The sequence below is a fragment of the Grus americana genome, chromosome 3 (assembly GCF_028858705.1).
Source record: "Grus americana isolate bGruAme1 chromosome 3, bGruAme1.mat, whole genome shotgun sequence".
Classification (NCBI taxonomy): domain Eukaryota; kingdom Metazoa; phylum Chordata; class Aves; order Gruiformes; family Gruidae; genus Grus; species Grus americana.
Window position 1 is genome coordinate 6796689 of NC_072854.1, and position 17403 is coordinate 6814091.

General features: G+C 46.8%; 2 protein-coding genes across 3 annotated transcripts; one reads left to right on the forward strand and one right to left on the reverse strand.

The window, feature by feature from the left end:
- Positions 1–301: 301 nt before the first annotated feature.
- Positions 302–17198, reverse strand: PLA2G7 (phospholipase A2 group VII). Of its 2 annotated transcripts, none has more exons than XM_054819763.1 (11): positions 16809–17198; positions 9692–9816; positions 7288–7438; positions 6546–6639; positions 5959–6027; positions 5341–5488; positions 3802–3915; positions 3435–3526; positions 2827–3000; positions 2041–2189; positions 302–1683 (listed from the first exon to the last, which is right to left on the reverse strand). In XM_054819763.1, the coding sequence occupies exons 1-11, from the start codon at positions 17068–17070 to the stop codon at positions 1580–1582; spliced, it is 1482 nt and encodes a 493-aa protein (XP_054675738.1). In that variant the 5' UTR covers positions 17071–17198; the 3' UTR covers positions 302–1579. The 2 variants fall into 2 exon arrangements, with proteins under 2 accessions (XP_054675738.1, XP_054675739.1); XM_054819764.1 differs by lacking the exon at positions 16809–17198 and adding an exon at positions 10454–10624.
- IMP3 (IMP U3 small nucleolar ribonucleoprotein 3) lies at positions 10845–12376 on the forward strand. Its single transcript, XM_054819765.1, has one exon. The coding sequence runs from the start codon at positions 10862–10864 to the stop codon at positions 11417–11419; it is 558 nt and encodes a 185-aa protein (XP_054675740.1). The 5' UTR covers positions 10845–10861; the 3' UTR covers positions 11420–12376.
- Positions 17199–17403: the final 205 nt, after the last annotated feature.

Below are 17403 nucleotides of genomic sequence, written 5' to 3' on the forward strand. Positions count from 1 at the left end.
ATTTATGACATAGCCTTAATAGCACTAATTAAAGAAGCTTTTCCTCTAAACATGAAGCAGACCTAGAATGGTTTTGCTGCTGCATGTGTAGTGAGGTAAGGACTTCTCCTTAAAGCAGTTGCTGCATATCTCACCTTTTATTCTCCTCCTCATGTGTTGAAAAGGGGGTTCTATCTTATGTTCCTGTATACTATAACTGCTTTCTCCTCTTCTGAGGCTATGGATTTTCTGTGCTGCCATAGTGATTTAAGAACCAATGTAATTGTCTGGCAGTAGATCTCAAGTGCTAGCGCTCACTCAGTAAGAGAAACACTTGCATGTTTATTCCCTTAATAGAGACAATACATGGTGGTAGGCTGGAGAGAATTTAATTAAATTCTGACAAGTCATCTTAGATGTTGTTGCAATCTCATGTTAAGATCACAGATTATATACACATTTAATTACACTGTTAACTGCATTGCTTGCTCTGCTTGCTTCAGTTGTGTTCTGTCTGTAACTTGATTTTGAAACAAACAGGCTACAGTTAGTAGTCCCCCTCTTACAAGGCATACTCATTTAGAAGTCACCCTTCTATGGGGCCGCTTCAAAGAATTTTGTTCTTAAAAAAACAAGCCTTCTTTAGCTAACCACATAGTCAACTACTTCTACTGGCAGATACAGACAGCAATGCTAGTGTCTGGAGAGCTATTACAACCATGAGACATCAAGATCATCAAGCAATGCTTACATACTCCTTTTTAAAGATAGTAGTTGAAATGACACATCTCTTCTGTATTTTTACCTACAACAGCATGACTGAGCGACAGTGGTAATAGAGATTAACAAGACAGGCACTGCTTGGAGCCTTGCCTAAAGGGGATTACAATTGCTACAACAAGAGTGACCATTTCAGTAGCTTCTGGAATGGAAACATCCTCTGAGTATGGCAGTAAACACAGATCTTAAATGTAAGTGGATTAAGTTCATATGAGAAGTCCTGTGTCTGAACAAACACCATTCTTTGCTGTTATCTTAAACTATTTCCTGTAGCTTTTACTGTGACTCTTAGTAAAATAAGAGTTTTGAAGACCTCCTTCCGGTGGCACCTCTCTGACTAGAAGGAGCAAAAACCTGCTCCAATTCTTAACTGTTGTCAGAGCACAGCTGAAATACTATGTAGTTTAATACAAATTTAAGATTATTTTTTTCTTATACTGCAACAGAGGCTTGCTGGGTGCAACTGACTTAAAGCTTGGGAGGCAGAACTTTAGTTGAACTCTTAGAGCTTAATCTCTCTCTACAAACTTGATTCTAAGTCAAAAATTAAAAGCATCTTTAAATTACCATCAAGTGATTTTTCCCCCAGCTGCCTATGAAGCAGTTACCCCTGTTCCAGTATTTCAGAGCATCCCACTAACTCATTTGAACTAAAACCTCTCTACATTTTCACAATAATGGAACTTAGTGCCTTATCCTCTTTTTTTGTTCCACACCCCAAAAGCTGTGTAGGTGGCCAATGCTGTCACATGTCTGAGCAATGTCTGGCCAACATTAGTGTCCTGATGTCCATGGTGTTTTCAGTACTTCTTTGTATTCCTTATTCAGGTTCAGCTGGAGATAAGGCAATATTGGTACCAGGAATAACATTGGGTCCTATGCCATCCACAAGAGAATCCCACTTATCAAAATCTTTCTTAAGACCTAGAAAATGGGGGAAAGAAAACCCAAGAAGTAATGAGTTAAGAAATTGGCTTTTTGTAAAGCTATGCTGAAAAACTAAATCAAGTGGGCAAAGTAAGGAGGTGTGATGTTTTAAGGAGGGAAAAATGACACTCTAGGTTTTTATGTATCAGAACCAACTCCAATGATATTCTTCTGAGCTGTTTAGATTACAAAAGTAACTAACACACCTCTAGAAAAAGTCTGACTTGTTTTTTCCCCTCAAACTTTTCTGACACATTTACTTTTGATCTTGTTCTAAACAGAATGGTTATATAAAAAGCTTCAGAGGAATTAAGTATTAACTAACTTCATACTTTGATGTAAGCAGATACTTACTCAAATGTTTCTGCAGGAAGGCTAATGAAGCATGATTACTTATATCAATAGCTTCATTTGGATCTATTTCTCCTTTTAATTTGAAAAATCTTCCAATGATTTCTCCGCTCACAAAAGTGAAGTCAGGAAAGCTCTGATGTACTGACCCCCTGCAAATAGACCAATGATCAACAGGCTTATAAGAATGCAGTCGTCTCATTAAAAGATGCCATGAGTTGCCCAGGCTTCTTCCAAGACAGTTACACGTCTTATGCTGTCTTCTTTAGCAGAAGATAAAACAGGTTAATCTCATGAGCATGCAAGATTAGCAGTAAATTCTGTCCTAACCACAGAATGGAGGAAGTTTTGTACATGCTTACTGTAAGTCACTGTAACTGCAACAGCAATAAAGAGAAGGCTTGGCAAAACTTCAGGTTGTCTCTCTGCTCTGAGCTGGATTATACAGCTGTCACTCCCCTGAACGCAGTACTTTCACTAGGTGAGTGCATAACTGCACCCAGAATGCTATTTAAAGTGATGCATGAGGCCCAGAGCAAAACCTGTGCCCCAAGGCAGGAACGCATACCTTGGAGTATCTTAAACTTCAGGTTACTGGCTGCTTTGAGAGAGGTCTCCGTCTCCACTATGGGGGACATATTGCTGTCTAATGTAAACATGCAGTGAAAGCCTGGGCCATGAGGAAGTAGGGACTGTCTGTCTTTCTGCAGTTATGTGTAACTGAGCAGCTCCAACAAGAGAGTCAAGATTCATCTTCAACCACAGAAATGATGCATCTTGGGCACTTACTTGATAGTGATCATTTTCTTGTTTGTGTCATTGGAGCTGAGCTTCTTCATCTTTAAGATATTATCAGCCCACTGGAATTTTTCAGAGTTGATAAAAAGCAGCGGTTGCTCGACGCTGTTTTGGTAAATGTCATCACCTACTGGAAGCATCCACGCATCGAGGGCAATGCCGCACCTGTCAAAAACAACTGGATATTGTCACAAAGCAGAAAGCTTTGTACGGAAGTTCGCAGTATGCTTTGATTTGCAGGAGACAGGGGAAAGAGAAGCTCTATGATACTTAACAGGTTAATGAATCATTTTGTTTCAAAATTATTTCTACTGTGGGGGAAGAGAATTGATCCACTATTGCATTTGTTGGTCTCCATTACCAGGTGCAACTGGGCACAGGAGCTTCTGCAGGGTCCCACAATATCATGCTACAATATGATACAGCTATTCTGTTCCATCACATCCCCACAGTTGAAAGAAGCATGACTTGAGAAAACAAGACATGCCAAACAAAACTTTTCTTCAAGAACTAAGTAGTAGTTGGGGGATCTCAGGTAAGGTCCCCCGCTCCAGACCTCTCAAGTGCCAAATGTCTCTTGCCTTGTTTTGCATACTTACCTGAATCTTATTTCTTTGCTGAGACTCTCAATAACTGTAGCACCACCAAAAGAGTGTCCCATCACAGCTATTCTGCTAGTATCAACAGAATCCTGTCAAAAAAATCCAGGTGCTGTAAGAGACTTTCTTTCCCAAACTTTTTTTTTTTTTTTAAAAAGGGAATAATTTTTGAGGCAATAGATCCTACTGAAGTAAGAAGAGCATCATTTCAGCTCCATTATTATCTATCCAGCTTGGGATGACCTGAGAATATGTTCATAGATCTACGGTGTGATCTTCAGAATAGTTTACAGGAACCAGTTTAGAAATGGAAGAGGGAAACCAGAAGCCTTTGTTTAACAAAATGCAGTCACCGCCTTTCACTCACCTTCAGGCTATTCCAGTCAAAGTTTGAATTTAGTACATTCATTACTTCCTCTCCAGAATTGATTTTAAGAATGAGATTGAGAGCTTTGATACACTCCTGTGCTCTTTGCTGCACCTGGGGAGAAAGAGAAGTTGGTGCAGAGCAGTGGAGGGAATTATCAGACAACTGCTAGGCTTGCCAGCCCTTTGGACACAAGACTTAGTCTGATTTTTTTTTTTCCCTCCCAAGTGTCTGATACGGTAACGACTATTCTGAACTGCAGAATGGAACTGCAAAATGGAACTCTGACAAAGTCTGACCAACATCAAAACTGACTTTTGGAAGTCCAGAGTTGAAGTTCTTGTGTAAATCCTCTGCACACAGAGGAATTTATCCCTATAACATGCACCAAAGACCTTCAACTCCTTCATACTGTCACTACTCGGAGAAGGGGTTGTTGAGATGTGCAAAGGCTTGTTAACTACAAGGAAGGCTGACTCATGGCTCTTCCTATGCTCACTTTGATGAGCAAATGTCATTACATCATTTGCCCCTCTGCACAATAGCTTTGAAACTGTCTTTACACTGAATAAACCCAAAATAAGATACAGCCAAGAAGCCCTTCCCATTTTATATACATACACATTCTTGAAAACTGTAGTAAAGCTGTTCCAAACAAAGGTTTCACTGTTCGGTATATGACGTGGTTTTGGTATTTTAGTAAGAGAAAAGCTTCAAAAAGAACCAAACAACAGTAGCGTCCTCAGGAACTGCAGATTGTAGGCAGCCAGCAAGGTATCTGTTCATCACTGAATTTTAAATAAACCTCAATCTCCTGACTTCTCTACTAGTGAAATTTCCAGGCAATGGCTTCTGGAAGTTATTTGCAAGCTCAGGCATTACATATTTAGGCTCATAAGTAGGTGGTTGTATGCACACAGGAAATGACACTTGTACTGCTGTCTGTATGGCCCAGGGAGATAAACACCTCCCTGGCTCAGTACAGTAGCTGGATGAAAACACTCCCATATTTTAAAGGTCAATCTATGCTTGGAGAAGCTCATCAGTATGGCCATATCACATCTAGCATAGATTCTGCTTATAATCAGGAAGTCTGCATTGTTCACGTTGCTATAAACCATGTTCAAGTGTGTTGATGATGACAAAGCAAACATCCCCCTTAGAGCAGCCATGATTCATCTTCCTATCCAACAGTAAACAAAAGCTAAAGCGAGCCTAACGCCACACAAACATTTGAGTTCAGCTCTGTGTCACTTAAAGACCAGGCTGGGCAGCAGAAGTGTGAAGACACAGAAAAGAAAGTTGAGTGGAACCAGAGGAGAAACAGCTGACTAAGCTCAACAGTGCAACTTCATGAGAAAGCTTTGTTGAAGAAGTAATTTCTCCTCTGAAGAAAACTGCTGTTGGCTTTCCCACCTTCAGGAACATAATCTTTGATGCAGCGGACTGCAGACATGGCCAAAGGGAAAGAGTCTGCTAGTTAGTCCTAAACACACCACTCCTGCCTCACTTCCTAGAGCACAGACCTAGGAGGAGTACCTGCTTATGGCGCAAACAACGCTCTTCCTCTCCAGTTTTTAGTTTCCTGTAGTAGATCCACTCCTTCTCCATGTTTGATGTAGACTCTTCCTGTGGTTCAGAAATGGACTTTTTTTTACAATAATATGTTGCTGAAGCAGATTCATCTCTGTAATATCAACAAAAGGTTATTTCTGGGGATGTGTTCTGTTCGGTTTGAGAGGAAGTGAGCAGAAATTTCAGATTTCATTTATCTCAAGAGATCCAGCTACCAACCAGTGCTGCTGCAGTCAACTGAGTGTAGACAGACTTTCTAAATAATGCAATAACCCCACCAAAATTCCCATCTCTTTAATATTCCCCAGGTTCTAACAATAAGAGAGAGAAAAACAGCAAGCCTAAAGAATGACAAACAATACCTACTCTGGGACTTTTCATTCAAGGGCTTATCTAAGCAAATTCCCTTTATTCAGATAAGAGTTGAGGTAAAGAAATGGGGGTGTTGGCAGGACTGAAGAAGATATGTTAGTTTTTCTTTAAAAAAAAAATATCCTAAGTTCTTCTTTAGAATAAATAACATTCTATTCAATGTGAGCAAGTTTCTTTCTATCAGAACTCAAAAACATGCAGTATACACACCTGTGCTCCACAGCAGCCACTATAAAGCCCTGGGAAGCCATCTCTATGCAAATAGCAGAATAGATCGTCCTGCAATCAAAACCACATTCTGGTGATACACATGAATACATAATTATTTCAGTTATACTGCTCTTTAAACATTGACCACACTACATATGTGCTAGCCCCCATTCTTCTGTTCGAATTTGCTAAGCAGTAGCGAAGGCTAGCAAATGTACGTGTCAGTCATCAAAGCCTGTTCACAAAATCTCGTTACTGTTTTACTGTCTTATTCAGAAGGAAAAATGCTAATGATTTAAAAAAAGGTAGCACATAGATACTCTCCATCTTCAAAGACCTGTCCAAAAATCAACTAGCTAATCTTCACAACATACCTATTGATCGGTAAATACCTTCACCCCTCAAATACAAAGAGGAAACAGAAATAAATATGTCAAGCCTGCTTTTATTTACTGCTGTTGATTTCAGTGGAGGCATACTGATACACAGCAGCCTGTTCTTCAAAACTGTTTCAACTACTGAAAATCTGTTTAGACTGCTGTCTCCAAAGACAATAAAAATAGTTGGACAACAAACTGCAGACTTACCGAAAAGCTCCAAGTCCGTGGGAAAAGATGAGGAGTGGGTATTTCTCTCCCGGCTTAAAAGCGGCATTTGACTTCGCAGGACACGTCACTGAACCTAGATAAAAATCAAAGCTTATGTCATTATTACTGAAATAAGAGAAAGCATTTGTTTCTGTGGGAGAGATCCCAAGAATCTGGTGACCACTGATACCAGAGCGGTCATCTGAAGGTAAGGTAGCAAATCTCATCCTTGAAATACAGAAGACAAATGTGGATCTGATTCTGAGGATACTTTCTACTTGGCAGAAGATACTTTCCTTCTTGTCCTCTCATCCACAGCCTAGCACAAGACCTACGTATCTCTTAAACCCTACGAGAACAGATTTTCAAGAACAGTCAAGCATCCATGTCTCCTTGGTATTCAGACCTTAGTATCTCTGACCTTTTTACATTTGCACATTTCCCTGTGGGATTTAAATCCCAACACAGAGGTGCAGCTTACCCAAGCTCTTCCTACAGCAAACTGCCCAGACACTCCTATTCATAGCAGCCAGGGACTGTGGGTCTGCCCGAGAAATAGGTCATGTTCCGCATTAAGCCTTGCTACACAAACCCATCCCAAACAAACATACTTCTGCGGGAAAAACTATTGTTTTAGTCCTGCACCAATAAAACACTGCTCACGGAGCAGTGAGGCAATGACCTGCATACAGAGCTCATGCCCTTGCAACCAGTCGAAGAATAAAATCAAATCCAGTCTTACCAACATAGTACTGGAAAAGCCTTTCTCCTACAACACGGTACATATTAAGGAAGTCAGAGAGTCCCTGATAGTACTCTTTATCTGGAATCCATGGTGCTTCTTCGTTATCTGTGGCAACGCACGATGGATAATACAGGCGCAAGAAGCTTCCCTGGGATTAGGAAGGGAAAAAAAAAAAAGGAAGATTGATATTTATTTATATATTGCAGAGAAAGAGGAAGATAAAAACATTTATGTCAAGGGCTTCAGATGCAAGAATGACAGCTCAAGAGAATTAAAAGATCCTCACAAGAAAATTATTATCTTATACAGACTTCGATGCCAACCCTACGTCACTATCTTTTTATCCCTGAAATGAATTCAAAGTAGCATGACTGTTTGCATCCAGGTAGCGATACACATCACCGTCTCTAGGTTAGCTTATGGCTGATTCAAAATGCTCCATTTAATTAACTTAATCATTACAAACACTCGATTTGCTCCATTTCTGCATCTTGCTGGATCTTTTATTCTATCTTCTTCACTATGCCTCCCTTCAGGGAATGGCACGATGATGCAGTTTGCTCAGTTTAACAGGGGTGACTGTGTCTGCTTCACCCTTCCAGCTGAGACTTGTCATTGCTTTCCTTGCACCAGTGAGTCTCATGGAGCTGTTACTGACCCAATTCAGCTTGCTAAACTGGGGGGAAAAAAGGACCCTCCTAGAAATATATTTTTCCACTAGACAAATTTTACCCTGAGACCAGTTTCTGGAAGTCCAGCAGAGGAGATGCAGGTAGAGTCAGGGTCTCAACGTGGCTGTAGTGTTCCTGGCTAACCTGAGGCTGTCAGTAAAGCTCTTGGACAGCTGCACAGCAAAGGAGTGCAATATATTCTTCTTCCTCCTCCTCAAAATGTTCGCAAGTCTGTAGTGGTCTATCTTTCTAAACACAATTTTGTTAACCTGTGTTTTATCTATCTCCATTTCTTACCACTGGTTTGAATCTTCTTTTACTGTCTGCACTCCAGGTCTTCCAGGAAACCACCCAAGCTTTCCACATTCACACGGACCCTCCATACCCCCTTGCCAGTACTTTCCCTACGCAGACAGCAGCAGTGTACCAACGGCACACCTTAAAGCAGACCTCCTGGCAGACGAACTGTGTATAACTTGCATTCTTACTTCCTGCTTTGCAAGGGAATTTGCAACACACTATTCAAATTCACTGGCTCGCTCCAACTGTACTTTTGTTTTAACAAGTTAAGTCTAGGGCCAAAAAGAATGTGAGCTTTGGAATAAAGTCTGGTTTCTTGAACACGAATTTTTCAGTTTCATACACAGTGTGGACCAAGAGCTTGTTTAATGAAGCTTGTTTCTATTTACTTATCAAACTTAAATCAACCTTTGATACAAAGCTCATTAAGGAAGAAATCATCAAACCTTCATCCATACTGGTAATGATATTAACTTGATCTCAGAATAGTCCCAGTGAACTTTCCCAGCTAACTGCTTACCAGAAAGGGAAAGAGGTTCATTATCTATGCCTGAGAGAACTGTAATTATACAGATTGCTTATCTAAGAAAAACACATGGCCTGATTGCAAAGAGAAACTAATCGCTTCTTTGTGCTAATGCAAAGTGAGCCCAGTAAAGGAAAACATGAATAACCACTACAAACTGATCACAAGTTCCACTACACCTGGCTAGTCTGAGGAGTAAAACCACAGTGCAAATGCAGGCATATTCTCACAGAAAAATTAAAAAGCAAGAGGATTTGAAAGGGAAACCCATAAGGGAGCTCATTAGCTGGCTTTTTACTGTCCCCATCTTCTTATCGTGGCTTCTCGCTGTACTAACCACTTGCAGAATCGACATCCTCTTCTTTTTCAGACAGATAAAATTTTGAGAAGACATCTCATGCTTTACCCTGCAGCTGAAATGCTACCTAGCCTCATCACCCAACCCTGCCAAATCCCACTGAGATATTTGTGATTAGAAAAGCTACAGTCACGGGGACTGCGTGTGGTCTCCCCAGGAGCCCAACGCAGAAGGGAGTGGTGGGGTGGACAGGAAGAACTCTGTGGGTCCCAGCAGGACACAGTTTCTCTGCAGTATCTTGCGTAGGGGAGTCAGGAAGGCAAGGATATTAGGAGGAGGCAGGAAGTAACCATGGGGAAGAGTTGCAGGTTACATGCATCTGGTAAATTGAACCAGTTCCTGGAGACATCTGACATTTCCTGAACTGTGCCCAGTACACATCCTACATTGGGATGGAAAGGATAGAAAGGTCAGCTCTGAGAATCAGCTGTGGAGCATCCCTGCACGCAGACAAGACCTTCTGTTTGATTCATCCATAAAACTGCAGCAAGTTGTTTTACTAACATTGTGGCATAAATCCGAAGGAGGAAGAACCGAGGGCTTTACCTCAACTGCATTTTCTGTCATGAGGTCTGTACATCCAACTGAGTGCGGTCCCTTTCCTTTCGGGATCCTGTAAAACTTCTCGGTGCTGTTGCTCCCCATTTCCATTGGTGCCTTCACCGACAAACCTGGGGAAAAAAACCAAAGCAAATCAAGAGACTTCCATGGCCCATGTGGGCAGATCACCTTACCCTGAAAAAAAGTCAGTGTGTTGAAGGTCCAGGAGTCGAAATTCAAGGCTGAGTTGATACAAGATTCTGCTTATGAGAATCAGAGACCTGAAATCCCGAGTCACCAACCTGACCTGCTCTGTTGGGGAATTTCCTTGGAGCAGAGTGTCCTGAATCCCAAGGATCAGACAACACTGTGAGCTAAACAGAAAGGCAGGGAGAAAACATTTGGCTGGCGATGCCGTGGTGGCACTTGGGAGGTCGAGGTGCTGCAGAGCAGAGCGGCAGCAGTCTCGCTCCTTGGGCACAGAGGGAAGCGCAAGCCCAAAAGCGGCGAGTTTCGACGTGAAGGCAGTTCCGTTCCCACCGGGCTACGACCTAGAGCTGCTCCTCCTCGTACGAACGGCAGAGAGGGAAGTTTTCACAGCTCCTCGCTAAACAAAACTATCCTACGCATCTGGGGGAAGAGGGCTGTCACAGAGAAAACCAACGCTGTAGCCATTTTCCCGAGAGGCACGAAGAGGCCTGGGGAGCACAGGAAGGGCTGCCCGTGCAGGAGAGGTTGCTGCGAAGGTCCCACCGCCCCGGCCCGTACCTGGGGTGACACCTCCGCGCCAGGCCCGCCCTGGGGACGACCCGAGCGAAGGGGCCGGCAGCCGCATCCCTGACTAGGCGGCAGGCGTGAGCGGCATCCCGCGCCCCTGGCTCCGGCACCCGGGGTGGGTTCTATCTCCCGCGTCTTCCTCTCCCGGCAGCGGCCCCGGCACAGCGCGGAGCAGACCCGGGGCCATCCTAACACCGCAAGAGAAGCTCGGCGGGTCCGTTCCTCCCGCAGCCTCCCAGCCAGGCCCGGGAGCCTCCGGGGGGGGGGGGGGTGTGAAAGGAAGCCGCACAGCGCCGGGCCGTGACTCCCTCGCCGGGGAAGCGGCGGGGCGGAGTGCGGCCGCTCCTCCCCGGAAAGGGCCGTCGCTGCCGGCGTGACGGAGCTGCGTGTGGCCCCAAGATGGTGCGGAAGCTGAAGTACCACGAGCAGAAGCTGCTCCGGCGGCTGGAGCTGGTGAGCTGGGAGGCGGCGAAGGGGAGCTTGGCCGAGGTGAAGGCGCTGCGGCGTTACCGGCTGGGTCGGCGGGAGGATTACGTGCAGTACAAGGCGCTGGCCCGCACCGTCCGCGCCTTAGCCCGCCGCCTCCGTGACCTGGGACCGGCCAGCGCCGCCTTCCGCGCCCGCTGCGCCGCCGCGCTGCTGGAGAAGCTGTACGGGCTGGGGCTGGTGAACTGCCGGCGGTCACTGGCCGTCTGCGAGAGCCTCTCGGCCGCCGCCTTCTGCCGCCGGCGCCTGCCCTGCCTGCTGGTGAAGCTGCGGATGGCCCAGAACCTGCGCCACGCCGTCACCTTCGTGGAGCAGGGACACGTCCGTGTGGGCCCCGAGGTGGTGACCGACCCCGCTCTGCTCGTCCCCCGCGCCGTGGAGGACTTCATCACCTGGGTGGACGCCTCTCGCCTCAGACAGAAGGTGCTCGACTACAACCAGGAGCGCGATGACTTCGACCTGGCCGCCTAGGGATGCGCCGCCTGCCCTGCCTCTGCTGCCCGCGCTCTTCTGCTCTGCCCCTCGGACGGACAAACCACGGCCGTGCCACTATCGGATATTTCCCCCTCCCCTAAAACACCCCTGAAAGGGGAGCAGGGAGGAAACGTACTCACTTCTAGTAAAGTATGGCTCTGCCCCTAGTTCCCCTTCACAGCTAACGGCTCCGTTCATCTGTGCGGAGAAACGTCCCTTCCACATGCATCGCCCCAAGAAAACATCCGATAACGTGGCCTCATCACACTTACATCCCGTAAAGCGAAAGTGCTTTGAAAGGCCAGATCGCAGGAGAGGATGCGATCGGGTGTAAGTGCTTGGCTGCCAGTAATAGCTGCTGGGAGGGGTTTTAAGCCTGGCCGAGCAGCTGGTTTAGGACTGAGTTTGGCAGCTTTGCTAAGAGGTTGCCCTGCCAGTTCCTCCTTCAGCTGATGAGCGTGCAGTATCTGGAGGAGCTGCTTCTGGAAGGGTTTTCTCTTGATACTGAGGAACATGTATGTGGGGGAAATGCAGGGGTTGTTTGGGTAAACAAGGAGGCCAAGTACTGCATTTCTGGAACTGTAAAAGTTTCAGCCAAAAACGGAATTTAAAAAAAAAAAAAGGGCAGGAAAAAAAAAGCCAACTTTTATTTTCATGTGAAGTCGTAAAGGGAAGTTTGATACTCTGAGTTCAGTATCTTTGCTGTGTGGGGTTCCAGCTGACAACTGGGCATCATTTACGGAGCGGGATCTAACCGGGGAGGCATTGGAGTAAAAGCTGTCCTAACCGTAACTGCAAATCTGGGGGGAACTTGTGCGTTTAGCACGTAATCCAAACAAAAATTGGTACCCAAGGGGAGCCTCAGGCCTTCTGGGGCTGTTGCGAACTTTATTGCCCTTCGAAGTAAAGAGCAGAAAAGCAAAAATAAACCAGTTGTTTTAAGTTGCTGAAGAACTGTGTGTGGTATTTTATGATGTAGTTTCTCTGAAAGTTTATTCTGATTTTAAATATTCCAGTAAGCCCTGTTTATCATTGTGCAAAACTTTTTTTTATGTAACTTTTATGTAACTCTTTTATGTAACTTTTTTTTTTTGATAGCTACAAGGCTATTACTGAGTTCTAAAGTGTTTTGTTTTTTTTTTTACTAGAAATGCTTTCTTCCCCTTACCCAGGGCTAGGAAAGGATTTGGCAGTAGGTTTAGGAGCGGAGCTGTGACTGCCCATCCCAAGTCCGAAGGGCTGGGGTTCAGCTGCAGCCACCGCTCGGGGTCTCGACACTGTACTGTGGCTTTTCTGAACAGGAAAGGTGTTTAGGTGAGGGGTGTTTTGGGGGTATCAAATGACCAGAAACTGTCATCGAAATATTATGGCTGGTTTTTGGAAAACAAGCTAAATGTTAAAATTCCTTCTAATCTCATAAGCCAAATGTATTAAGCAGAGCATTAACTTCTAAAGCAATAATATATATTAAGACACAGAAGAGGTGGGGAAACCCCTTTGCTTATCCTCTGAACTACTCCTCTTTTATACTTGAATTTATTTTGGTAAAACATCCCCTGTAACACCTCAACAACTTTTTTCTCAGGGCATGCACCTTGCTTATGGTAAGAAATACAAATTGAAAAGACGTTTTGCACTTAAGGGCGACTTTTCTTAAACACCTTTCCAGCTTTTGTCTAAAACAATGTCATCATTTCTTGGGAAATTCAGAAGGTGCCTAATTCAGGTGCAGGTAAAAATGGTGCATTTGCTCTGTTTTACTCTTTTGGGGGGATTTAAATAACAGCACAGTGACATGCCCTGTGCAGGGCATTCTGCTGCTCAGATGCTAAACTGCTGCTCTGCCTGGTTTGTCCAGCCCTTGAAGGAACAGCAGAAAAGGAAATCTCAAACCTCCAGCCTGTTAGCCTCTGTAGTTTACATCATCAGCCTGTTCTTTTTGTCCTAAACCAACTTTTCATCATTCATCTGTGCACCTCCAGCATCTTGTAGCAGAAGAGAAACAACTCAGAACCCTGTAGGCTGTTAAATTAAGCAGTGGGAATTGATTTCCCTACAGGTACTGTGGGATAACAGCATCCATCACCCCTGCTCTCCTCTTACGGTATTGGAAATCAAATTCTTATGTTCTTAAGAAATGCATCAGGCTGTGCGTTTATATGTCTTACGTGTCTTAAGTCTGCGGCCCTGCTGGTTTTGCAGCGGCTGAGACCTGAGATGAGTGTCCTGCTCCTAAATTTTTAATGGCCGGAGTCCACGCACGCCTTGGAGGAGAGCTGGGTCCACTTCAAGTGCGATAAACAGTGTTGTCTCCGTCTGAAAATGGAAGTTACATCGAACAGCAGCACGCCCACTGTTCTTGCTCATGAATGCAATCATGCCGATGATGGCTCCCTCATGTTTAATGGTCATTTTGCCTTTGGTTCATGGGTTTGAGTCTGTTTGCCAGAGCTGACATGCTGCGGCTGCTGCTGGGTGGTTCCCGCAGCGGCTCTGGAGCCGGGGATTGAAAGGGCGCAGGAAGCAGCTCCGACAGCCTTTCCCAGCACTTGGATAAACACGGAGGCTTTTTTTAAATTCCAAGGCTAGATCTAACGTCGGTATAAATCGGCACCAGCTTCCGTGGGTCCGTGTGAGCTGGCACGAGGAGGCAATCCGGCATCGTGCTTTTTTGGGCCAGATCCTTCAAACTCCCCTCTCCGGTGCTCCGGGGGCTCGCAGCAGGACAGCTTATGCACATGAGAGCGGCAGGACGGGGTCGTGGGTGTCACTGTGCTTCTTCCCAGCACTTTCCAAAGTGGGTTTGCTGTTCCTCAGGTGGCTCAGCATCTCCATGAAGCTTGTGGGAAGTTACTGGTGGAGGAGGACAGAAGATGGTGGTGCTGGTGTCGGGGCGAGCTGTCCCCGTGCCTGACAAAACCTGATTTCTGTCTCCAAACCAGCAGCTGGGGGCTGGAGAGGCGCCAGCTTCTCCAGCAAGGGAGGAAGGGGCTGCAGGGGTCTGGGCAGTGCAGGAGCCGTCGGAGCAAACAGCAGGCAGTTCCCACGCAGGAGCTCTCGCTTGGATAGTGGGCAGCGGTAAGGGAAGTTTTACCAGGGCCTATGGGTTTAGTTTTGGGGGTTTTTTCCCCTTGGTTTTTTTTTTTTTTTCCTCTTTTTTTTTTTTCCCCCCTGACCTTGGCTTGTTCTCTATTTGAAGGCTGCCAAAGCGGGGGAGCTGTGCTTGGGGAATGCGGGGGAGCTGAAGGAAAGAGTCCTTCACGCTGACGCCTTTTGTGTTGCAGGGTGTAAATGGCTGAGGCTGTCACCGAAATGCAAATGTGTATTTTTCTGCTGATCTGAGCCACTTTTTTTTTTTTTTCCCCTCTCTCCCAGTAAACAAGCATACTGCACGTTTTAAAGGCTGCTTCTATCCGACATCTTGGTGTGGCTTAGTGCAGAGGTGATGCTGACCTCAGTGATTTGGTGATAGCACATCACCACGAGCACAGACGGCACGTGAGGCTGGGGAAGGACAGTACATCACCCTTCTCAAGGTGGGAAATGGAGACCGAGAGAAGCAAAAGTGGAGCTGGGTGACTCCTAGCCTTTCAGGTGATGCTCCTGCATCCTGGGTTAGTCCAGAGCCTCCCAGCCAGGTCTCAGGGCATTTCCATGTGCTCATCTCAGTAGCACTCCCCAGTGAGACGTTCCCCAGCAGATGGAGGTGTCACTGTCCCCTTCCTGAGCTCTGCGTACTCTGTTTTAAGTACATCCCCTGCCTGATCTGGCACTGGATGTTAAACCAAAGAGCCATTTCTCATCACTGGGGCATGGGATGGCCTCTTAGTCCCTACCCCATACACCAAAACATTTCAACATTTACTGAGTCCAAAGGAAAAAGCACCCCTAAGTGTTATGACAGCATTTACCTGAGAGCACCAGTTCTGGTCCCTGCTTTTAAATGCCCCTTTTCTCACCCTTTGCTTGCTGGTTTGGGCCTGAAACAGGATCTGGAAAACCTGTCTGCTGTTTGGTCAGGACGTGGGGACCAGCGTCCTGACCTTGAGTAGAAGCAGCAGGCAGCAGCTTTGGAGTCAGCAGGAGGAGGTACTTGGGTTCAGTCTTCCCATAAACCGTGGAGCTTCTGGATCCAAGGGCTAAATCCAAGTGTACCTCCCGCAGTGGGAACGTCCCCTCTCACTTTTCTGCAAGCACGACTCCACTGCAGAAAGGTCCCACCTCCTCTAATATTAGCTAATTTCAAAGAAATAAAGTGTTTCACTTCCAGCAGGTAGAGAAAAATGGGAGGCCAACCGCTAATGACAGCCAGAGGTGGAGATTTGAGCATTTCCAGTTTTCTCCTAGAGCTGCCCGCTAGAGGATCCCATGTGTCCCCAGCAGTAAGTCACAACAGCTTCTTGGCTGCTGTAAATCATGTCAGCAGGGTTGATACGTGCAAGTGCAGACGCCATTACTGCCCTTGGTTCCTACCCCAAAGAGCCACCACCTGCTGCTCCTGGAGAGGCTCCGATGGTTGTGTCACGGGGTAAAGTACAGGCAGGCTCTCCTGGCGGGTTCATCTGACTGACATTACAGCCTACCTCCTTGTCACCTTAGATCTGAGCTCATCGGGCTTAAAACACAACCAGGGAGCCACGTCCTAAACCCACCATCTCTTTCCCCACCAGCTCTAACGGCAGCCAGGGCACAGGGTCCCACGCAGGTGTCCCATGTGGCAGATGCCAGCTTTAGGGGAGATGAATACCGTGCTGGCAGAGCACCCAAAACCTCCTGCTCTGTGTCCCCCTCAGCCTCCCAGGAGAATTTAGATTGCGAAGGACCGCTGGAGATCACCCAGTCCAAAGCCCTGCTCAAAGCAGGGCACGCGTCGGGCTGCCTCAGTTTTGCATGTCTCAGAGTTTAATTACCCTCACCGTGAATATTTTTTTCCCCTTCCATGTACTCTGAGTTTCCCCTGCCGCAGCCCGGGACTGCTACTTCCCAACCCCACGCTGGGCACCTCCGTGTCAGGAGGGGGGTTACTTTTCCCCATGGGAAAACTCGATTCACCTTTTCCCTGAACGCTGGCCATGCACGCAGCGGAAAAGGGGCATGTCCACCTTATCCGGACCAAATCCCACCCCTTCGCAGCGACACGCAGGGATTTAGGGCCAGATAAGGGGCTGGGAGGGAGGAAGCGGAGAAGCACAAGCCCTTGAGGATTGGGGACAGGCTCTGGGAAGAGCAGGCTGAAGCCAGGGAGCGGGAGCACCAGCAAGCGATGCGAGGGGCTGTGCAGAAACTAGCCGGTTCCTTAAAATCCCCCTCGTGCCACCGTCGCTCTTCCCCGTGCTCTCCCCAGACCCTTTTGCTCCCCTTCAGCAGCGCCCGGCGCTCCACGTACCTGGTGTGCGGTGTCCCGGCCGCCCTTCGCTCCCGTCCCGCTGGCCAGAGGAGCGGGATGGACCCTTTGGCCGCCCACGGCCCTCGGGAGCCAGGCGAGAGGCAGCTGCTCTCGCAGGAGGACGTCTCTCCGGCGGGCAGAGCGACTGCTGGGCTCTCCCCGAAGGGGAGGGACCAAACTTTGCCTTAGTTTTCAAATGAGACAATCTTTCTGGGAGAGATCCTCCCCGGGCCTGGAAAACAAGTTTCTGACATGGAGCCATCCCAAAAAACCACCGCACGCCCCAGAGGACCCTGCGGCTGCTATAGATACCGGGCTGTGCCTTTGTATGGCAGGGATGGGTTTAGATACGGGCTTGTTTACACGGGGCTGTGAATTTCTGGCTTTCCTCGCAGCGCTGCCGAGCGTGGCGGCGTGGGAATGGCTCAAGCACCGGGATCCGTGTGAGAAAATTCCCCCGGCCGGGTTGCAACATCCCGCAGAGGAGCTGCAAAGCTTACGGCTGGGCGAGGAGGGGAGACCTGCAGCGGGGGAGCTCTGCGCTTTGTGTCAAGGTCCCCCCCATAAAAATCCAAATTTTTTCCTCTGGCCTTGT